The sequence below is a fragment of the Takifugu flavidus genome, chromosome 4 (genome assembly GCF_003711565.1).
Source record: "Takifugu flavidus isolate HTHZ2018 chromosome 4, ASM371156v2, whole genome shotgun sequence".
NCBI lineage: Eukaryota > Metazoa > Chordata > Actinopteri > Tetraodontiformes > Tetraodontidae > Takifugu > Takifugu flavidus.
In genome coordinates this window covers 16,150,340-16,173,155 of record NC_079523.1, presented here as the reverse complement: position 1 = coordinate 16,173,155, position 22,816 = coordinate 16,150,340, and the positions used below count along the sequence as shown (strand labels likewise).

The 22,816-nt window shown below is 45.4% G+C and overlaps 1 protein-coding gene and 2 long non-coding RNA genes across 7 annotated transcripts in view; 2 read left to right on the top strand and 1 right to left on the bottom strand.

Moving 5' to 3' along the window:
- Positions 1-2,103: 2,103 nt before the first annotated feature.
- LOC130524830 (uncharacterized) lies at positions 2,104-2,602 on the top strand. The gene is made up of 2 exons (XR_008950256.1): positions 2,104-2,292; positions 2,361-2,602. It is a non-coding gene; the product is annotated as an uncharacterized LOC130524830 (long non-coding RNA).
- A 3,673-nt stretch (positions 2,603-6,275) lies between these two features.
- On the bottom strand, positions 6,276-9,128 carry LOC130523701 (uncharacterized). 4 transcript variants are annotated; one of them, XR_008949975.1, is made up of 4 exons: positions 8,969-9,128; positions 8,237-8,364; positions 7,186-7,311; positions 6,276-6,997 (listed from the first exon to the last, which is right to left on the bottom strand). It is a non-coding gene; the product is annotated as an uncharacterized LOC130523701 (long non-coding RNA). The 4 variants fall into 4 exon arrangements; XR_008949973.1 differs by lacking the exon at positions 8,969-9,128 and having other exon boundaries at positions 6,276-7,082; positions 8,237-8,961; XR_008949976.1 differs by lacking the exon at positions 8,969-9,128 and having other exon boundaries at positions 6,276-7,016; positions 8,237-8,961.
- Positions 9,129-9,864: 736 nt separating this feature from the next.
- Positions 9,865-22,816, top strand: part of chd6 (chromodomain helicase DNA binding protein 6) — a 37,746-nt gene continuing 24,794 nt past the window's right edge. For both annotated transcript variants that reach the window (XM_057029130.1, XM_057029128.1), the window contains exons 1-12: positions 9,865-10,132; positions 16,946-16,995; positions 17,907-17,942; positions 18,069-18,687; positions 19,322-19,445; positions 19,752-19,911; positions 20,607-20,756; positions 20,859-20,924; positions 21,166-21,227; positions 22,159-22,276; positions 22,482-22,568; positions 22,660-22,797. In XM_057029130.1, the coding sequence (XP_056885110.1) occupies positions 16,966-16,995; positions 17,907-17,942; positions 18,069-18,687; positions 19,322-19,445; positions 19,752-19,911; positions 20,607-20,756; positions 20,859-20,924; positions 21,166-21,227; positions 22,159-22,276; positions 22,482-22,568; positions 22,660-22,797 (1,590 nt within the window). In that variant the 5' untranslated portion in view covers positions 9,865-10,132; positions 16,946-16,965. The remainder of the gene's footprint in view (positions 10,133-16,945; positions 16,996-17,906; positions 17,943-18,068; positions 18,688-19,321; positions 19,446-19,751; positions 19,912-20,606; positions 20,757-20,858; positions 20,925-21,165; positions 21,228-22,158; positions 22,277-22,481; positions 22,569-22,659; positions 22,798-22,816) is intronic.

The following is a 22,816-nucleotide window of genomic DNA, read 5'->3' as shown; positions in this document are numbered from 1 at the left end:
TGCGAGTTCCACATCTCCACGATCTCCTTCCTGGGGTTCATTGTGGTACGGGGACAGCTCTCCCTGGATCCGCCCATGGTGAGGACAGTGATGGAGTGACCACTCCCTCCTACCGTAAGCAGCTGCAACAGTTCCTTTGCTTTGCAAATTTCTACCGCCGCTTCATCTGGGACTAGAACAAGGTAGCTGCCCTGCTCACCAAACTCACCTCCACACTGCAGGCTTTCCGCTGGACCCCCAAGGCTGAAACTGCATTCAGCTGGCTGAAGGGCCTGTTATCATCAGCACCCATCCTCGTGCACCCCGACCCCAGCCACCAGTTCGTGGTGGAGGTGGATGCCTCAGACGTGGGAGTGGGGACCGTCCTGTCACAAAGGAGCGTGGCGGATCAGAAGCTCCATCCATTCACATTCTACAGTTGCCGGCTTTCTCCGGCAGAGAGGAATTACGACGTGTGGAACAACTAGCTCCTGGCCATGGTCCAGGCACTCCAGGAAGGGAGGCACTGGCTGGAGGGTGGGGCTCAACTGTTCATGGTGTGGACCGTCATCATAAGAACTTCACCTACCGGCAAGATGCTCAACTCCTGGCAGGCTCGGTGGGCTCTGTTTCTGGGACGCTTTCAGTTCACACTTACATACCTCCTTTACTCATGCAACCTAAAGCCGGATGCCCTGTCCTGCAAGTTCACCTCCGATCCTGTGGACACAGATCTGGACCCCATCTTACCCCCTTCCTGCATCCTGGGGGCCGCATCTTGGCAGGTGGAGGAGAGAGTCCAAGGGCTCCAGCAATCATCCCTGGGGGGTCCATCGAACGGGCTATTCATCCTGGAGGCATTGCGGTCCGACATTCTGCAGTCGGCCCACGCCTCAAAGCTGACCTGCCACCTGAGTTTCAACCGCACACTACAGTTCCTCTGACAGCAGTTCTGGTGGCCCTCCGTGACCCGAGACAACAGGGACCACATAGCGGCCTGCCCCGGGTGTGCCAGGGGAAAGTCATCCCACCAGCCACCTGCGGGACTCCTCCAGCCCCTGGAGATCCCTCAATGCCATTGGTTGCACATCACGGTGGACTTCCTCACTGGCCTCCCTCCCTCCGAGGGTCATCAGGTCGTCCTGACTGTGGTTGACCGATTTTCCAAGACAGCCCACTTCATTCCCCTTCCAAAGCTCCTATCGGTGGCAGAGACCGGGGAGCTCCTGATCCAGTATGTGCTCCACTTCCACAGGATCGGAAGAGACATCCTGTCCAACCGGGGTCCACAGTTCTTCTCTCAAGTGTGGAGGGCCTTCTGCTCGGCAGCTTCGGCCAGCTTCACGGCAGGGTACCATCCACAGGCCAATAGGCAGGCGGAGAGGACCAACCAGAGCCTGGAGGACGGCCTGAGGTGTGTGGCGGCCCACAACCCATCCGCCTGGAGTGCCTACCTGCCGTGGGTGGAGTACGCCCACAACTCCTTGGTCTCAGCGTCCACCAGACTATCCCCCTTGATGGCGTTTCTGGGGTACCAGCCCCCTGTTGTTTGAGGTCCAGGAGGATGAGGAGGCGGTGCCCTCGGTACAGGTCAACATACACTGGTGCAGGAGGGCGTGGAGGCAGGTCCACGCTGCACTCCTGCGGGCCTCTCAGCACTCACAACGGCAGGCCAATCGCCACCGGACTCCAGCCCTGTCCTATCAGCCAGGTCAGAAGGTCTGGCTGTTCACAAACCACCTCCCGCTCCAGGTGGAGTCTCGGAAGCTGGCTCTGTGCTTTGTTGGCCCCTTTGAGGTGGAGCGGGTGGTGAACCCCACAGCCATCCGCCTAAAGCTTCTCCTGGCATTCAAGTTACACCCCACATTCCACGTGTCCAAGGTCAAGCTGGTCGCTGAGTCGGATCTGGTCCCTCCGTACGAGCCCCCACCTCCCCCCGTATTGTGGATGGGGGGGCAGCGCCTACACAGTCTGAAGCATCCTGGACGTCCGCTGACAAGGGTTCCAGTTCTTGGTCATTTGGGAGGGATACGGTCTGGAGGAGCGATCATGGTTGCCCCACCGTTTCATCCTGGATAACAGCCTCCTCCGTGACTTCTACCACATCGACTCGGACAAGCCTGGTAGGGTGCCTGGAAGTGCCCATTGAGGGGGAGGTAATGTTGGGGCCCAGGGTTCTGGGTCCATGGAGCAGCCAGTACTTGGTTACAGCTGGTGCTGCAGGCGGACGCACCTGCCGGAAATCTCCATCAGCCTCGTATTTAAGGAAGGAGCACCTGTCTGCCAGCTTCGGAGAGTTATCTTGCTTCTATGGTAGACCTGACTCCTGTTTGTTCGTGTATGCTTGTACTCGTATTAACGCTTCTCCCTGCCTGTTCAAGGTCTCCATGCCGCCCTGCTGGAGGGAAGAGCGCGTAGGACCAGACTCTCGTGTTTGCTACGCATTGGAGCTCTCTGTGCGCCCCAGAAGGCTGGAGGAGTGCTTTCCCTGCAGTCCCTTAGGACTTCAGAACAGACTGGTTTTAGACTTAGCTTTGCGACAGGAACAGCAGTGATACAATCTTCGCATTGGCAAGAAACACAAGAACACTCAAGTTTTAAACAAATAAACACCAGCTCTCTCCTCCTCTCTTCTTTCATCTCCTCCCCTTTCCTCCAAGGTCCGAAAAGAGCGTGTCTGTACGCGCGCTCGCGTTCGTACAGTGTGTATGTGAGAGGGAGGGGTGTACGTGGACGGTCTCTGAAGTGGATTGGAAGAGAATGTGATGCAGTGCGTCCTTTACTGAAGTAAATTAGCAGTGCCATTGGGCCCGCAACTTCCGGTGGGGAGGTTTCAAAATACAGATTTTTCTTGGAATAACGGAGAAAATCTGCCAAATAGAAAAAGAAATGGTTCTGCATCGGTGCTTCAATAACCCAACACAGTTTATAAAAAGGGCAGGGTTATATTCAGTATTTATTCTTGGAAAAAAAACAGATCTCTGATCTTTCAACTTGAGATATTCGACAGAAAAATCTATTATGTTATATAACAAGTCTATTATGTTATATAACGCACCATCATTCCTTTGGTTATTTTAACAAACCCAATTAAATGGACAAGTTTATAGTTACAGCATGACAGCTGTTTTCCTTCAGCATGTATATTTTCTTCCGCCATGTGTCCAATAACCCTTCGTGTGTGATGGAGCTTGACGCCTGTGCAACTTTGGGGTTTCTCCCGGGTCCTAAAGCAGGATATCTCCGCAATGATTCACTCTTCCCTTTTTCTTTTTCCTCTCTACCGCATCTCGCCTCCTCTGGTGTTGTTCTTGTTTTCGTGGATGTGATTTATTCGCTGTTGTCCCTCCGTCTGTGAAGATCTGACTGACCTCCTGAAATATCAAGCTCAACCTAATGGGTTTGGGCTCCAATCCATTTCTATGGACATTTTAAAGATCTCTTTTTAGGTAATCTCAGCCAAGATGGATGAGTCAACACCTAATCGCGGGCTTAACATTAAAATTATTTATCAGTAGAACAGTTGCATTTGATGGTTTTGCCAATAAAATCTGAGACATATTGATAAAAGGACTGAGGAAAGCATACGACATTTCGTTTGATCTGTATTCAGAGGACAAAACTTCCATTCAGGAAAACAATTTCAGATGTAGGGGAAGACTTAGTTAAAGCAAGAACACAACAATCTGTCCCGTAGGGGGGGAAATCGCATCAAAGAGTTAGAGTCAGGTGGAGGACAGGACACAGCACGCAGGTAAAGAAATTACCTCCAAAAACAACAAATAACGGAAGAATTTTCATGCTGCCATTGTTTTGCTTCCGAGTGGATCGTTTTTTTTTTGTTTTTTTTTTAGAGCGTTACTTTATTTGAATGTTTTAAAGAATACTGTTTTTGCTTCACAGCAATGCAGGAAATGCTGTCTGTGTTCATGTGGGCATTTGTTCTGAATGTCTGTTCAACAAACATGAGAAAACATGATAACTCAGCACAGCAGCTGGACAAAAAAGCAGTAACACTGCAGTGCTGTAAGTGACAAACTTGAATCTTCCCCTCCACAAACCTTCTGTCTTTTTTCGAATCTTTGTCCTTCCCGGCTAGCCATTTGGTATGCTTTCTGGGCATCAGAGTAGTTCCGGTGTCATTATGCAGCTATTACTTACCAGCCCAATAGACCGCTCCGTTCTCAGAATGCTGGTCTACTTGTGGTTCCCAGAGTTTCTAGGAGTAGAATGGGGGGCCGAGCATTTAGCTACCCTGCTATAGAACCAGCTCCCTGTCCAGGTACGGGAGGCTGACTCCATCGCTGCTTTTAAGATCAGACTTAAAACCTACCTCTTTGAAAAAGCTTATTGTTACTAATTCTGTAGTTCCAGTTACTACCATAGACAGACAAATTATCATACTTAGGGGGTCGTCTAATCGTTAGGTCACATCTTAGCTATGCTGTTATAGGCCAAGGCTGCCGGGGTCCGGAAACATGATCACCTGATAGGCCTCTGTCACCCCACTGGGTCATGGTTTCCTCTCCTCCCCTCCTCTCCTCTCCTCTCCTCTCCTCTCCTCTCCTCTCCTCTCCTCTCCTCTCCTCTCCTCTCCTCTCCTCTCCTCTCCTCTCCTCTCCTCTCTCCTCTCCTCTCCTCCTCTCTCTTTACCCAGCCGGCCATCAGCAGGAGGGTCCCCCTACATGAGCCTGGTCCTGCTCAAGGTTTCTTCCTGTTAAAGGGGAGTTTTTCCTTGCCACTGTTGCTTGTCTGGGGTTAGGCCCTGGGATTCTGGAAAGCGCCTTGAAACAATTTTGATTGTAAAAGACGCTATATAAATAAAGATTGATTTGATTTGATTTACTGATTCACCTGCAGGACTTTGGTGTCAAGTTCAAGTACCTCGGGGTCTTGTTCACGAGTGAGGGAAGAATGGAGCAGGAGATCGACAGGTGGATCGGTGCGGCGTCCGCAGTAATGCGGACTCTGCACTGGTCTGTAGTGGTCAAGATAGAGCTGAGCCAAAAGGCGAAGCTCTCAATTTACCGGTCGATCTTCGTTCCTACCCTATGGTCATGAGCTTTTTCCTTGCTTGTTTGGGGTTAGGCCCTGGGATTCTGTAAAGAGCCTAGAAACAATTTTGATTGATTGATTGACACACAAACAAACACACACACACACTGAAATGGATGACTGTTTCCTGCAGAATTATCCAGCTGGTAAATAGAGGCTTTATGGGAGCAACTCCATACTGTAATGACTTCAAATCAGCAGACGTCATTTTCAGACTTTCAATTCTTCTCTGTTTTTTTCATTTTCCATCTCTCTGTAGGAGAGTATAAATATATACAAAAATATCTTGCAGCAGAAGGCAGCGTTGGCATAGTCATTATTTACAAGCATACCACAAACATCGCCTTGGATTCTTGGGGACTAGCCAAAATGTCCTCATGTTGCAGCAAAATTCATATCCAGATCCTCACAATCATGCTGGAACATCCTTTACTTCCATCTTTGGGAAGACAAGTACATTTCCTAGCTCTCTACTCAACACTGACCATCCCATCTACCTCCTGACCCTGACTAACCTAAACCTTTAAACTCGATCTTGACTCTCAAATAGCCTTTTGAAGCGCTGACCAAATGTCCTCACTCTGCGTTTTACTACCAAAGTGAGGACATTTGGTGCGGGCAACTTTTTTCTTTTACTTCCTTTGCCAGTAAAAGAACATATGCAAGTTAGTTTCCATTATTCTATTAATGGGCTCAACATGATGACTACTGACAGGTGAAGTGAATAACATCTATTATGTCTCTATTATGGGGATGTAAAAATGGGCAAGAAGCTATTTAATTGACTTGGTCAGAACAGCCATGTAGTGGCCAGAACAAATGATCAAAAATGGTTCACAGAAAGAACTCTAATGTGGCCATTTAACTTATATGCACCTTATTTTAAGAGCCAATTGAAGGAACTAGATGATGAATAATTATTTCTTGACATGCCTGGGCCTGTAATTGTACCACGTTAGGGTTGATGACTGTATAACAAGAAAACTCCAAGTGGGAAGAAAATCACTGTTTCTGATGGAGTAGTTACACTTGAGATCTCAAAAGTTCTAATGGACCGGCTTCTTCTCATACACCAGTCCTGCAGGTGAATAAGTAATGGCTGCATAATGACACCCTAACCCTAACCCTAACCCTAACCCTATGACAATGGATGACTGTTTCCTGCAGAATTATCCAGCTGGTAAATAGAGGCTTTATGGGAGCAACTCCATACTGTAATGACTTCAAATCAGCAGACGTCATTTTCAGATTTTCTGTTTTTTTAATTTTCCATCTCTCTGTAGGAGAGTGTATAAATATATACATAAATATTTTGCAGCAGAAAGCAGCGACCAGGGAGCGACCAGGACCAGGTTCATGTAGGGGGACCCTCCTGCTGATGGCCGGCTGGGTAGAGAGAGCGGAGAAGGGGGGAGGACAGGTAGAGGATAGAATAGGTAGGAGAGGAGAGAAGAGGGGAGGAAAGGAGAGGAGAGGAGAGGTGAGGTAGAGGAGAGAATAGACATAGATCATAAAGAATACATAGAGAAATACATTATATTAATAAAGAAGTTGTTGTTGCCTGCTTTCGGGTCCAGCTCTAACTTCCTGAGCTGAAAAATCAATTGTCCCATATTTGGACACTAAAAGACGTGTACCTTATTGAACTAAATGCACTTTGTTGGGGGGCTTTTAAAATTTTGAGCAATGTTTTATGAAATGAAATAGGTCAGTTATGCCTGCTGCTGCTGAATCTACCTGTCTCTCTACATTACTGTTGCTACGAGAATGCTGATCTGATCATGCACATGGTGGATTCTTCATCTCTGTTCCTGCTGATCCTCCTCTCTGTTTCATCTTTCTATTTAACACCTCTATGCAGAACATCGCCAAAGGGACATTAAACGTCAATGGTGGGAGGGATGGACGGAAGGGAGCATTGATCTCTGAGGTGGCAGCACAGAAAAAGATGGATGCGCTGTTTCTGCAGGAGACACACACATCTGCTGCAGATAAGATGGCCCTCGCCTCCTCAGCCATGGCACCAACATTAGCACAGGTGTAGCATCCTTTTTAGAACATCATTAAATGTTAATATTTATCCTCACAATCAGGGTAACGAGAGGGTGCTTTAATTTACTTCACTTGAAAGGGTTATGGAAAATTACTCACAGGATCTCTTTGTTGTAGGTGGAGATTTTAACTGCGCCACTGACTTCACTCTGGACAGGACAGGTGAGGAGCCGCATCCTCCATCATCTATCAGACAGAGCCCTGTCCAACAGACTGAAGGGAGTTCTGGAGAACATTGTAGGCATTGACCATATGTACTGTGTGCCATAGAGGTCAATGAGGGACAATATTTTCTTAATAAGAGACATAATTGAAGCATGTAAATATTTTAATGTGAATATAAGGATTCTTTCACTGGATCAAGAGATGGCTTTTGACAGGGTGGACCACTCTTATTTATTTTGAGGGCTATTGATTTTGGCGAAGGGTTTTATTCATGGGTTACTTTGTTGTACCAGGGTGTGCAGTGTTTAGTTAATATGGGGGCAGGGCTGAGCCGGCCCATCCCTGTACATCGAGGAATAAGCCAGGGATGCCCTATTTCAGGTCAGCTCTATAGTCATTGAGCCCCTGCTGTGCAGGCTGAGAAGCCGGCTAGGGAGGGGGGTTTACATTTTCACAATCTTGCAGCCTTGACCATCCCCTAGTTGTCTGTGATTACGCAGATGATGCCCTCTCCTTTCCTCTTCTCTCCTCCTCCCAACTTCCTGTGGCTGCTCAGCCTTCTTGGGAGGCTTTTTAAGCGGCTGACATGAGCTCACCAGCGTCAGACCGTTTCTTCTTTGCCAGTGGTAACCAGAGCATTTATATGACCAACAAACTTTGTTTCTATCCTGACTAATATGCTTTTTTCTCTCTCCCTGAAGTCATCGCTTCCCTCAAAGTTCCTCACTGCGTAATCACGTCAGTCCCTCTCGTTTTGTTTGCGTTTCTTCTTAGTAAACCTTTTTTGAACTTAGTCTTATGTCTGCTGTCTGCACCTTGAGGTCTTGTCCTTGTGCTCCTTATCATTTTTGTAGCATCCAAGTATTTAACTTTTCCTTTCCTCTTTACAGGTGAGGTCTGTTTTTCACTATGTCTTTATTTTGAAAACTAACAAGTTTCATTTCAGGCTGACATCCTTTGTGTGTGTAAGTGTGTGTGTTCCTACCTGGGAATTTGTGTGGTCTCCGTCTACCCCAGTCCTGTCCCCATTTGTCTTGTCTTGAGTTTGCCTTATGCCACAGATCACATCACAGGTCAACGGAGCAATTAAAAACCCATTCTATTTTCAGATGTCTGTTAGAAGAAGATGCAGTTTATCAATTATAAGTAGAACAGTTTAGGTTGTGTTTAATCTTCTCTTTCTTATTGTACTTGGAGTAACTTAATTAAAACTTGTGAAATAAAAAAAAAAAGGCTGAGCAGAACCATCCGGCATCGGAACCTTTTAGTCTTTGCTACTCTGGTTTAATGTCACATTTGTAGAAATTTTAACGAGGTGGATCTTTTCAAGTATGTGTTCAAGCAATGTCGGTTTAATTAATCACATTTTCTGCAACCAAATATTTGATCATACAGTGGTTTTAATCCATGATACTTTTATTTGCTCCTTTTGTTAATGTTGCAGAGCGATGGTGTACGTTTAAACCATTATTTGTATAGCATTATATAACGTATGGCTCCATTATATTGTCCGAGTTTGAAGAAAGTGGGGTTGCGTGATTTATAAACCCCCAAAAGGAACTCTTTATGAAACCGAACATCCGGGAAACGCAACCCGATCTGCAAAAGACGTGGAATGCGTGTTTTTTTCCCCTTCCGCCCCTCAAACTCTGCGACGGTGAAAGACTAAAAAGCGACATGATTGGTGGATGCAGCCATTAGAGGTGAAATGTAAAACCTCGTCGTTTTGTTGCATCGGGGGCGTTACGAAAGGAACGCTCCCCTCTTGTTTTTTCCCTTTCCTCAATGACAACAGCAACTAGCCGGGCTGAGCCGTGGGAAGCGTCTCCCGGTGTGGGCAGGATTTCCAGGCAAGTGTGCGGTAAGGACAAACGGCACGACCACGGTAACCGCGGACGACAAACAGCAGGCGTCGCACATGAGGGTCGCGGCAGCGCGAAACGTCAGACGGGCAGAAAACGCACACAATGCACAATGGTGTTGCCTCGGAGTGCCGCGATAGCTCTCAAACAAACCCGGGAGAGAGTGGCTTGCTTGACAGCTGCGGGGCCAATGGGATCGCGCGTGGGGCCAGATGCGCTCGGCCGCGACCAATGGAAGAATGCGAAACGTTGCGCTGCCGCTGAGCGCAGATGGTAATGTTAGGGTGGCTGCCGCAGCCACACCGCCGCCGCCGCCGCCGTTAAACTTCCACTAAATAACAGGCTGCTGGTGTTCGAGCTGCCGCGGTGGGGATTTTAGGTAAGAAGCGGCGGCTAAGTTTTGGACGTGGCGTCTCTTTGTTGTTAAATAGGCAGACGTGGAGACGGGGGGCGCGGGGGGGGGAAGGTGTGTGTGCGCGCGTCTGACTGGAAGGTCTCCGGTCTGGAAGAACAAACAACTCCAGCCTCCAGACTGAATAAACTCCCTGGGCTGCTGGCTCCAGGTGGATTACAAGTATATTAGTCGGAGTTTCACTGCTCTGATCTTTTCATCCTTTGCTCCCCCGGCCTGTCCTCCACTCACCTCCCCATCCCTCGACTCCCCCCCCCCCCCCGCCCCTGCCTGCTAATTTTTATGCATTTTTCTAAACTGTCATGGCGATTTTGTGTCCTTGGAAATAGAAACGGGCTCGTGTTTCTTTGTTGTTTTTTTCCCCCTGCCGGGCTAACCCGGGACACGGGTCGGTGCTGACAACATGTGCCAGGAGCCGTTGAATCGTTGGCCGGGGAGGCTTTTCTATGGACAGATGTCCCCGTAAAGGAGTTATCGAGGTTGTCCACACGTGTAAGGCTCTTACTGTGTATTTACACCAGCGATGCAGTGACATTACGAAGCTAGCCAAGCTAGCTCGGCAGCGGAGGCTGGAATCTAAAGTAGGACACAGCGGTTCTCGGACTCGGTATGTTTGCGGTTCCTGTTGTATCCTGTCTTTCCTTGGCTGTCTTTCTCCTCACCGGGAACTATTTTTTCCCCCTCAACTACCCCCCACCACCACCCAACTTGTGGCAGCAGCCGCTGGAAGATTGAGGCTAGCCTGTTAGCTTGGGCATTTGCTAGCCTCCTTTTAAAGTGGGCTTGGATCAGCCTCTAGCTTGTTAGCACCTTGACACATTTGCAGACAGGCGTTCGGCGTGTGTGTGGAAACGTGAGGAATTACAAGTTCTCGGAGTGATAAAGCTGCCCACACCTGCCCAGGTGTGCTGGTCTCGGGTGGTGCTAACAGTGAGCCCCTATCTTAAGGTAGGGACTGAACGGAGCACAGCTGTGAAACTGAGTATCACAATTTAAAGCGTTTTGTCTTCAAGAATGTTTGTTAGGGGTTGCTAGCATCTGTAAAATGAAGGATTCTCCTGGTTGATGTGGCAGCGGGGCTGCTGGGTTTGGATACACTGAGCTGAGGGTTTGTTTCAAGCTCAAACCCTCTATTTGCAATTGATCTGAGGGCTATATTGGAAAGGTGATGATAACTTTAAATTCACATCTAATTTGCAGTCTGTTCCATTCAGAATCTGATTTATTGTATTTATTTAGATATGTATATATTTCAATGACACATGTGTCTGTCCATGTGTGTGCTGGCCTTAGTAAGAACATAGATGTAGTATGGGATTGATGGAGCCATCTGTGTCACTATGGCCAGGGTTGATGTGCACGTCTAAGATACAGCAACATGTGGTCTTTAGTGCTGCTGATGAAAGTAGCTATAATTACTTTATGCTCTGTCGCCATCCTCATGGGCTGTTTTATTGTCGTGAGTCATGCTGATGCACCGAAAAAAAGGTTTAAGTCGCTTTTCAAAGGACCTGTAAGGTGGTTAAAATCCGATATGAGAACTTGATGTTCATACTTGGGAATTTGCTTGTCTTTATCTTTCCTTCACAGTTGGAACAAGGCCACCGAATAGGAGGGGGCAGAGTGACAACACCTGCTGGACTGAATGGAAAAAGCAAATAATCCTTCTGACAGAGTAGAGTAGCTGGACAGTGGGAAAGGACATGAGGAAAACAGTAATTCATTCTTTTTGTCCTTCTGTCTGCAGCATTTATCCACACTGAATTAAAGAATAGTGTTTATATCAGCATTTGTTTCATATTAGCCAGCCATCCAGCCTACCTTTCCTAATTCACCAGTCCGATCATTGTCTTCGTGTTATCGAGTCTCATCGTGTCTTGACCTCCTGACTTTAGAATTGCATTGTGAATTTGTTAATTCAGCTATGCTGGACAAAAGTTGTCTGCCTTTGCCTCCAGTGGGAGGCCTACTGTCCTCTGATCGGGCCTAAATGACCAGAACTGCACTATTGGCTTCACGTGATGACATTGTCATCCTGCAGGTGTTCAACAGGAAGTGAAGGTGTCCTTGGTCCTTGTGTATAGGACCTGATATATGTCAGTTGTGATATTTCAGGACCGTTAAATGACGGGACGTTGATTAAATACAACAGCAACATGACATTTTCCCTAAGAGAGCCAACTCCCTAAACATGTACAAGGACCGGGATATATGTTTCCATAGCTCACTGAACTTTCTGAGAAGTCAGTTTTCCATCTGAACCAAATAATGGTTTGAGCCTCTTTTTGCCGACAGCAGTTAAATGTTGGATTTCTGCATTTTCCGTCAACGCAGATTATGTCAGGCCGGTCCCGTCAGCCTGTTACACCTGCTGCTTGATTGATTTGATGCTCGTGTCTCGCTGGGTCCGGCCTGGTTCCATCCTGCCGTTTGGAACCTGTTTTCAGTTTGGACTTTGCTTGTGCCCTCGCTGTTTCACCCCTGGATGCTATTCCTTTGCTTGGGTTGATCACTGTGTGTGATCACTGCCCTTATGCATACATTTTAAAGTAATGTATGGGAATAACAGGGTGGCAGAGTGGTTAGCGGAGCCGTCCGGGCCTTTCTGCACGCAGACTTTGCCGGGACTCCACAGGGCCTCCAGGTGAGAGTCCTGTGGACAACTGGATATCTGTCTCCATCACTCAGTGCAGCCTCAGGGGACTCACGACGACGGTTGTCGGAGGCAAAGAGGAGGGATGCCGAAAACATTCCAAACTTTCAAGGTCAAACACAATAAAATGTGTCAACAGCCACCAAAGCTACAATGTCAGATCACTTCTGCCAACTTTAAGTTAAGCAGGTTTGTTTCTTTTTAGCATATAGTATAAAAAGACAAAACTATTTGCAATGTAGATGTTCTTATAATAATGTTAAAGGGAGTTATCAGGTGTGAGTTATAATGTGGCCAAATTAGGAAATGTCTATATTTCTTAGAGTGTAATTTTGATCTTACAATGTCCTATACCGGCCTTTATTTTGACACATTTGCACTGATCTCTCTCTATTTGTTGTTCTACCTTTGTGAGGCCTGAAATATGTCCTCATTTAGCCACGGGCTAGTTAATTGCTGCCTTTTCTAAATCAGGGTCCGGGGACGCTGCAGCCTTTTGCCAGGTGAGCAAGACAGCCTGGACAGACGGTTGGTCCAGCGCAGGGCACTCGGGACATCCACCCACACCTGCGAAGAGTTTTCCAAAAACGTAGCAGCCCCTTTCTTCAGTCGATGAGCGTTATTGTAGCATTGAGGAGTGCGATTGTTGAAAGTGGTGATTGTAGTTCTGCTGTAAATCTGTTCAAACCCAGAACCAGACGGACTCATTGCGTTGCACGTTGGTCACACAACGAGTGGTCCTTCGTTGGTTTGGACATGAAAACCAGCCTGTTCTCACCTGCACTGATTCGGCTGTGACAGTGCGATGGACATCGACCCGCCCGTTTGGTGCCTTCTTTCTCTTTTTGCCGCCTTTTTCTCCCCCAAAGCTGATCAGTCAATGAGAGTCGCCTTTAGAGTCAAAACCCAGATCTTACTCAGATCAGCTCATTTAAACTGAGCATCTTCAGACGGGTCAGGTCTTAACAGATCGCCTCACTTTTCTGTGAAAAAGCAGAGAACCTGTCTCATTACAGACATGAACACTGATTACATTTCAGAGCTAACTGGGCTAAATCCAGCCTACCAGTAAACCTAAATGTCTCGGTTTTGCTTCTCCTCCTCCAGAGTTGACGCAGATTAAAGGTATTAGTCATGCTTGTTTTTTATATTGTTCAATAATTATGAGGTTTAGTGGACTGAAATAGAGGAACGTCAGGTTTTAGCAATACACTCTGCAGTCTCATCACTTTAACAATAATTTAACTGTACAGCAGAATTCTGTTGTATATATTTAATGTAAGTTTATCCTGAAGGAAAAATCACATCAATGCCCCGGACAGCAGATGCAGCAAGCACGTTCTTGTGCTAAATTTGGTAAAATGTTTGTTCAGAGGTGTGCACTTTACTTTCTTGTCCGGGCTTAAAACTCTGATATTTCTGCAAAAATTCCAGATTTTGATTATTTGGTTGTTCCTGATCAGTAGATGAATAAATGTGGAATCCAGACAGCTAAATGAATGCCGATCTTTAATTTAAATGTAACATTTAAATCAGTTGCAGCTGCATGGGCCACCATTTCCAAAAATAACTTCTACATTTAACATGTTCATAGATTTATCTATATTTTTCTTGCCGTTTCAGAACCGTAGCCTTGAGGTCTGAAGCACAGCACCCCTTCAGTAATGTCAAATGAGCCTTCAGCAGTTGTGCAAATGTATGCTGCAGTTGTCCATATGCTGATGTTAATACTGCTGTTTTATACATTAGGTTTCTGTGGCTTTATGTGGAACTCACGAGTGTGTTTGTTTGATATTTCTGACCATCTTTTCTGATTTGTTCAGATTATAGCACCCTCATTCAACCCTGTCCATGCACAATTCATCCTTTGTCTCTTCCTGTGACTCAAATCAGGAGCGTTAGATCACCTTCTTCTACACAGGCGGGAGATGTAATGATGACTATAGTGTTCGGTGGTATGTGTGTGGAAGAATTATATGGAGTAAAGGCAAGACAAACGGTGATGGGGGATGTTTGCAAGGGCTTTTATGCTGTTTGTTAGAGTGACAAAAAAGTACATGTTGACCCAAGTATTAAAACTGCGTGGACTACGGAGCCACAGGAGTGTTTGGGGAGTGGTTGTGTTTTCTTCTGGAAGGGATACTGTGTTTTCAAATGTAGCTTGCTGTTTTAGGTAGGATGGTCTATATTTTGTTGTACATTTAATCCTATTGTGGTAACAATTTTAGCTTTTGTGTTCCTCTCTAGCCCTGGACTCAAGCTAGCACACCACCACCATCCTCCTATTGTTTTACACAAACTCTTGGAATAGATACATAGAGACTCCGTTTATCGTACTCAATTGTTGAACCAAATGATGCCCCTTTTAAAATGGTCTTTATTTCTGTCTGCACATGATACACACAAACACACATACACGATTTACCTTGGTGCTATGTGTAGTTGGGAAATTATTTGTGATTTTTATGGAGCACAGTGACTTGAGTCACGTTATCTGATCTTCAGCTTGCAGTGAAGAAGCTGCTCTGTTGGATATGACAACGAAGAACTCCTTGAAGGGCTAAACGATCAGCCAGATATCCTCTAGCCTTCAAAGTGATCAGAAAAGCTAGGCTATTCCTCGTGAGAAACATGTGCTTTAGTGAATGCTCGTTTCATTTTCCCAAAGTTCCATTCCATCATCTCTTTTTCATCACGAATGGGGCAAACCCGCTGTTTATGTTCAGCACTTCTTGAAACAATGGGCTAACTTACTGGTTGTAAGCTGTTTAGTATTTTGTGCCTCAACTGAGAAAGTGTAGAGGGACATTGTGGTGGTTCAGTGATGACCACTTTGGTATTATCCTTTAATTTGCACCCTGCTGTGACACGCAGAGACTTTTGGCCGGGATACCCACATTTAGTTATGCACTTGAAATATCGGATCATTTATAATTTCCAGAAAACCACTAAATTCTGTCCAGTTTTTTCTATTGATACCCAGATAAACCTAATACTTGCTCTTCTTTTCGTGAATTTAGCTCTGTCCTGCGCTGTCCTTGTGGCACATGGACTAAAGGCTGTCTGTGGTCCCAGTGTTCTGATAGTTGCTCCTTTCTAGCTATTTGACTGGCTGACTGACTGAAGAAAACTTGCTTTATGGGCTTAAACATTTCCAGCTTCAGTTGTCCTACATTTGAAGGCTTTCATATAAGAATAAGGCCAATGAATTTAATAGATATGTTTCTGTGAATGATGCATCATCCAAGCTAGCAAGCTGCAGCAGGTGGGTTCAAGATCATACAACCACGCATTCAAAAACTACCATATTTCATTAAATTCCAGACAGGAAGTTAAGGTGGTTATTTCAATGCTTGTTAACCTGCACAGCGAAAATCCCACGAATGCCTCAGCAGCGGGTTAGCAGACAGACCAATGCTACAGTTTAAAGACGCTAATGTCCGAAATTAGAGTCAGGCCAGTATAATGCTGGATCTTTAGAGCATGCTTCTCTGATATATATATATATTTCTTTTAATTGCGATTTTTCTGCTAAATCGACATTTTACAAACCTGTCTGTGCCATAACACGCTAAAGATAAACATTTGAATAAAACAGACAATAATATAATGCTTCAGTAACTACGCTTTGTACTGCAGGTGTAAAAAGTTTATCGTTGCTAAGTATTTCGGAACAGTTGAAATAACGATGTGCTCGGCAATTAAATATATCATTTTTTACAATCGAGAGATTTGAAAATAGTTCAGCTTTGAATGTCGCCACATGAGTAAATTGGTTACTTTAAAGGCTTTCTAGAACCACCGTTGCAATGATTCTCAGTCTTTCGCCTGTTTACAGTTTGTTTATTACAAATCCGCTGCTGTTAAGCAACAGCAAAGATTTCCAATTCGGATTTCCACTCCACACGCAAGCTGCCATGCTGAACCCACCTGTACTGTTTCTTTGGTGACAGTTGTTGTCTGCTCATCTGTGTGGCAGCCACCATTAGGAGCCTGTGGCTGCAGAAACTGCCAGCTAAATGGTTTTAGTTCCAGTGACCTCTCCCTGCATAACCAGGGCATAAGTTGATTCGTGGGTTGATTTATTTACCGTCTTCAGGCGTCATTGACATCATGACTTATGGCCAGAAAGATAACCATTGTCGGATAAATTTATACATTAGAAATGTATACTTCAGTAAGCATGGTGCTATCCTTAAATGCCAATAGTGATAACTGCTAGTAAAGTCCCGAACCTTGCCGTGGTAGCTTGCGGGTCAGTGCCACTGTAGGCGAAACACTGGTTAGCGCTATTGTTGTGGGTTTGATACTCAGCTGCATCAGGCCTTTGTTGAGTTACAGGGGTCGGAACCTGCCCAATCCATCAAAAGTTTTTTGCCAAGCTGGTAAGAACCCTTAAAAATGGCTTTTTCTTCTTCATATTTCTCCACCAATGCCAATATTTGGTGGGTTTCGTGGCCAATCTCCAGGGGTTCTTCCCTGTCTCTGTGTGGCTTCCTCCGCATGCTCCAGTTTCCCAACCAATAAAAAGCATACAGGTTTGGTTCACCCAAGGGGTGGCGGTGCACACAAGGCAGTTGAGGATGGAGTCTCTATGTGGCCTTCAAAATTTCTTTGTAATGTTAAAAAAAAAAAAAAGCGGCATAACATTTAATGCCCTGTGATTTTCTGTTATTTGTGAAAATGCATATTCAGTATATGTCTATTAACATTTGCTTCAAATATGTTTGTCAGAGTAAAACAAATCATGTCTTTCTGTATCAACAGATGCAGTTATGTGATAGAAGATGAAAATAAACAAGAAGAACAAGCAGCAGGTTTGTATTGTGACTCCCATTAGTTGTAAAAGGGAACTGCCTTCTGTTTAGAGTTCACCTCTGACCCAAGGGCCTTTTCGATGCTGTGGAAGGTGGGCGGAGCTGTTTCTCCAGCCACCCAGCGGTGCTGAAGCCATCTGTAAAGGGATTCCTGTGGATGAAACCTGAATTCTCACTCTAGAATGTGAACATTTGTATTCTCGGGATTGTTCCGCCCTCCTGATCTCGCTATTCTGTCTCGTCCGTGAACCCACGGTGTGTCAGTCAGCTCTTCTAAATACACACAACCCTGCTCAGCTTGTGCTCTCCGGTTTTGTACTTGTGATGACCCACTTTTTATGGGTCAAAAGTGCCCAAGAACTTTATATTTAAGGAAAATGCTTTGATGTTTCTCTAACATACGTACTATAGGCTTTATGTTGCCATGTCAAGCTTTGCTCTTGTCCTGTTGTAACGATCCTTTTTACCTAAAGATGTGAGATGGTTAATAATGATAAACCATCCCTTCAGCTAGCTTCTCATCTGCTTCTCTGAACATATGAGAAAATATGCCCTTCAGACAGTTTCTCTGGTTGCTCTTTTGATTGATACTGACTGAAATGAGCAGCTAATGGAATCATGTGCTGGTTTGGCTTCAAAGGTGTGTTGTGAAGATGAACACAACCAAATGAAGGTGCAGACTTTTTCCTGCGTTCCACTCCCAGTCCAACTGCTGGACTATCCTAGTATGTGAATGGCCTGGGTTTTTGGAAAAGCTTACCTCATTTAGACCTTTGGGTCCATGTCACAGTCTGCATGACAGCTGATTTTAACCTATGCCATTGAAATTGTGAATGTTTGATTATGTAGTATTTCCCAATCTGTGTTTATCATGCAAGGAATAATCTATGATTTCAAACACTCCTTGGTAGATCAAGACAGGTCTCTTTGATGCCCCCCCCACAAAGGTGAAAGAATAATTTAACCACTGCATCTATTCATGCATTTTTCTTGAGCAACCTACAAGAGAATGGAATGATAATAATCCATTTGATATGATTGGATTGTGATTTTTTTTTTCTTTTCTTTGTCAGATGTTCACTGGTCTCCTGAAGCACATGCCACCTCCAGCCTCCACAGCAAAAGCCTCGTCTTCTGCCTCCGAACAAAATAGCAATGCTCAAACAACGGTTCCAACAATCCCTCGGGGACACCTGGTGGTTGGCCCCAACGACCAGCTCCACCTCCTTACCCCCGTGGGCAGCACAGCAACGTCAAATCACTACACAATCGCAGCGGCCCATGCCACTAAGCAGCCTGGCGGAGCTCTGCAGCCAAATGAAGAGGATGACAGAGGAGGCAGGGTGAAGAAGAAACGAAAGAAAAAGGACAAAAGAGAATGGGGTAGAGAAGAAGGCGAGAGTGAGGGAAGGGTCAGCAGCAAACCAAAGAAAAGAAAGGAGGAGAGGGAGGCACTAGTGGTTACGTTGAGAAGGAGCAAGGAGCCCAATGAAGGCAAGGGACGAAGGGAGCCTCGATCGCGGGGCCAGGAAGGCAGGAAAGGGAATGAAATGCAGTTAAAGAATGTGCCCGGGGGAAGAGGGGCAGGTGCTGCTGTGGCTCCACAGCCAGCCCAGGTGCCTGTTAAAGTACCCGGCAAAAGAGGAAGAAAACCGAAAGTCAAAGTCCTTCCATCTGTGTCCACCAATGAAGGTAGAGTTCAATGGAGTAAAATGTGTGTAAAATGGTGATTTTGGGCTGTTAAGGCAAGCTGCACTTAACTGTGCATCAATCTCAGCAGTCTGTCAGTGAATCAGTCGCTATTCCTTTCAGATAAACTAGTTTGTTTCAGGATGAGACGTTTCATTGGCATAGAGATGATTAAGATCTTCTCTCTCCTTCCTTCTTTAGTCAATAAATACTCGGGAGCACCCCAAGGCGGGCCTGGCACAGCCTGACACCTGTCTTGTTCTTCTCTTCTTCAATCTAACAAATGACTAAACCAGAGAGAAATATTCTGATTAAGCTTTTGTCTATTGAATTCGTGTATGCAGGTGTGGATGTGAATCTCTGGACTTACAAAAAAGCTAAAAAAAACAAAAAAAAAAAGTAAATGAGACTTTTCTCACATTAAAATAAAAAAAGGTGTAAGCAGTTATCCCAGTTATGATAGCAAATGTACTAAAAGGTTTCCTCAAATCCGAAGATTAATGGATCAACTCTTTGTGTCAGTATATTAATTCCTGTTGCGCTTTCTACGATTGATGCGTTGACTTCCTGGGAGCAGTTCAAAAGGCGTCCTTCCTCTCTCGCCATCAGTAGACTTTTGTGTTTTCTTATCTTCCAGCAGCTACTCCTCGTACCCTCGAGCTGCCCTCTACTGCAGCAGGGCAGGCTGGTGGCAACAGGGGCCAGTCCAACAGCAAGAAACCGGGACTGTCGGGACCAAAACAGAGGGGCCGGAAACCTAAGTACGTTTTTCTGATTGACCAGCATTTTCCTCATAATTGTTGCAGATGAAGACTGATATCATCAGGCATCGAATTCTCCTGGGATTACTGTAGATGGGGGTAAACAAAGGGTTAAGTGGGTGCTATAGTTGCTAACGAAGCATCTCAATTGGTGCAGAAGGTACAGCGTGCAGTCATCGGATATTTACATACATAGATTTAGATAGATCGATACATCAGCAGCAGCACTCCCGGTCTCTGGGTCACTGTAGGACTGCTCCTGCTCGGAACTGATGCTAATCCTTAGCCATGATACCCTCCCAACAGAGATCCCAGCACAGCAGCTACAGAGAAGAAGAGGAAGAAGAAGGGGAAAAGGAGAAGCCAGGAGATGTCTGTCCAGGAAGGAGGAGAGAGTGACGACACTACCTCAGCATCAGCCCTCAGCATGGGTGGACAGTACAGCCAGGACAGCCTGGATAATTCAGTGAGTATGGCTGGATCGGTGCCGGCACCAGTTTTTATTACTGATCAGATTTCGACCCATCAACCATACAGAAAATCTAACTCGCTTCTTATTAACAGGAAGGGAATTTACCTAAAAAAAACTCCCATAAACCAGCAAATATCAGGAAGAAGAAATATTCCGATGCACATTCAGAACATCTAAATACAGAGGCAATTATAGATGCACAGTGTTTAGCCAGCATTAGGACATGAAAGAGAAAAAAGTAAAGGAAAACTCATCTGTTTCACCACAATGAGTAAAGATCATCTGATCCCAAAGGCTGAGTTACACAGGGTGAAAATGTTGGCCCTTGTCGTTATTGCTGGCTTTGCTTTTATTGGTTTAGCGTCTCCCTTTGACATCTGCAGACATGGACATAAACACGGGAGCCACTTAGCTGTGTGTTTGATTACTTTTGTAACACACTGGTAAACCTGACAGATGTTTTTTGATGCTCTGAAGGTCTTAAGACCGGACACACTGAAAGTCCCAGATGTTGAAAGAACCCAAAGCATCAGATAGTGAATTGAAAGAAAACCCGCAATCGTCGATGACCGTTCTCAATTATCCAGGTCGGAGAGAAAATTGGCTCAGGACAACTCAACTGGACTTCCCGGAATCCACTTTACTTGGTTTTCTCTTCTTCTCATTACCTTCATTCTGCTTTTTCTTAGAAACGGCGTTCAGGGCGTCAGGTTAAGAGGAGGAAGTATAATGAGGATTTGGATTTGAAAGTGGTGGATGACGATGGAGAAACAATTGCCGTTCTTGGCGCTGGTCGCATCGCAGCGCTCAACACTACTGCGTTAGCATGGCAGGCAGAGGTGAGACCCTGTACATACCTCAACACTAGCACTCTGAGTCTGAGTTGTTTTACACAGGTTTTGAACTTTGATGACAAAACTTTGTGTGTTTCTCTCCTTTAGGAGCCACCTGAAGATGAGGCCAACATCATTGAAAAAATTATATCTGTGAGAACAATGAATAAAGAGGTAAATAGAAACACAGACTTGGCCTACTTGTGAACATATCTGTGAGGCGTAGAAGTCTGACCCGCGCACGTTTCATACACAGTTTGATATAATGGTGATTCAAATACAGGAAGCATCAACACATAGGTGCAACACCAACCTCGCTTTTTTACTTAATGATCTGAAAGTCAAAACACCTCTAAGAGCAGTATTGTGACACTATAGTACAAGATTTTTTGCTGGTTTCATTTTCTCTCTCCAGGCTTTGTCATCAGAGGACCAAGAGGAGCAGGTTGAGGAGTTTTATGTCAAGTACAGGAATTTGTAAGATGATTATTGTTATTGTTGAGATTCTTAATGCTGCAGCTTCTTCTCACCCCTATAATCCACCAGACGCGTGTGCGTTGGGTCGACGCTCTGAAACGGCAGCGTAGCCGATACAGTTCCTATTAGATCAGCAGCTCTGTTGTGTTCCAACTCCGTCCCACCTCTGGCATTCTGATTCCTCCGCTCGAGTGCGAAGAGAAAATGAAAAGCTTCAGTAAATTTTTCTAAATTTTCTAAAAGTCCCATGGTGAGGCTGGATCAGTTTCCACTGTGGGAACCAAAGGTCCATAGGTCAGAACCATTTGGCACCCAGTTGGCACGATGGATGAAGAGAAACTTATGACTGAGGCCAAACCGCAGCATAACAATGCACATCCTCTGTGTGAGGATCTGAATTACTTCTTATTTGTTGCCCCTCTTATTTACTACCAAGTGGTAACATCGCACGATCGTATGCAAATTCTTTTACCAGTGCCAGACCTTGTTTTCAGCTGTCTGCAGGAGCAGCACCATGCTGCATACTGACAGCAGAGGACAGAGTGGATATGCATCTCAGCCGTTCTGGAACGCACACGCATCTGGGGGAATCCCGGGGTTGAGCTAACGTGGAACCCCATGCAAATGCTAGTTAAACCAGAAAAATAGCATCCTGCAAACACAGCTCTTCACTATTGCTGTCTGTTACAAAAGCAGGTGGAAGTCAGACCTTCACCTCTAATAAACCCAAAAATGGGATTTCATATTGTGCAAATTATCCTGTAAAAAACAAAACAATTGTAACTGGAAGAGAAACTATTTTTCTTTTTTATTTGATGGTTTTATGTCTTGCTTGTACACCCTGCATATTGACCTCACTGTCATGCCGGCTAAACAGTAACGGCTAAACGGTAATTTGCATTGCTAATTCTTATGTTCTGTATTAACGTAGTTCCTACTTACACTGCAAGTGGGCCACACTGAAAGAGCTAGAGAAAGATCCTAGAATCCACCAGAAGATTAAACGCTTCAGGACCAAACAGGCGCAGATGAAACACCTGTTTACTGAGGTAACCAGTCCTGTAGCAGAGGTGAAAGCACTTCACTCTGCAGAACTTCACGGGCTTCTCTTGATGTGACTATATAAGCCACACCTGTATTATCGATGTTATGCGTATGAAAGCAGAGTTGCTTTCATTCCTTTCATCGTGTTTTATAAGCATTTCTTTGGCAATTACTGGAATGATGTTAATTAACTTTCCATCATATTTTCAGCCCGATGAGGATTTATTTAACCCGGACTACGTTGAAGTAGACAGAGTGCTTGATGTGGCTGTAACTACAGATACTGAAACTAGAGAGGTGGGTAACCAAAACCCTTTGACTTCACAGCTTTGACTGATGGTCTGTATTGTGGTGGAGCGCTGATGCAGCGTGTATGGTTTTGTTGTAGGAGGTGACCCATTACCTTGTCAAGTGGTGCAGTCTCTCATACGAGGAGGCAACGTGGGAGCTGCAAGAAGATTTAGACCCAGAGAAGATCAGAGAGTTTGAGGAGGTCCAGAAGCTGCCAGCAGACCTCAGACATGTGGTGAGTAGGATTGCAAAAA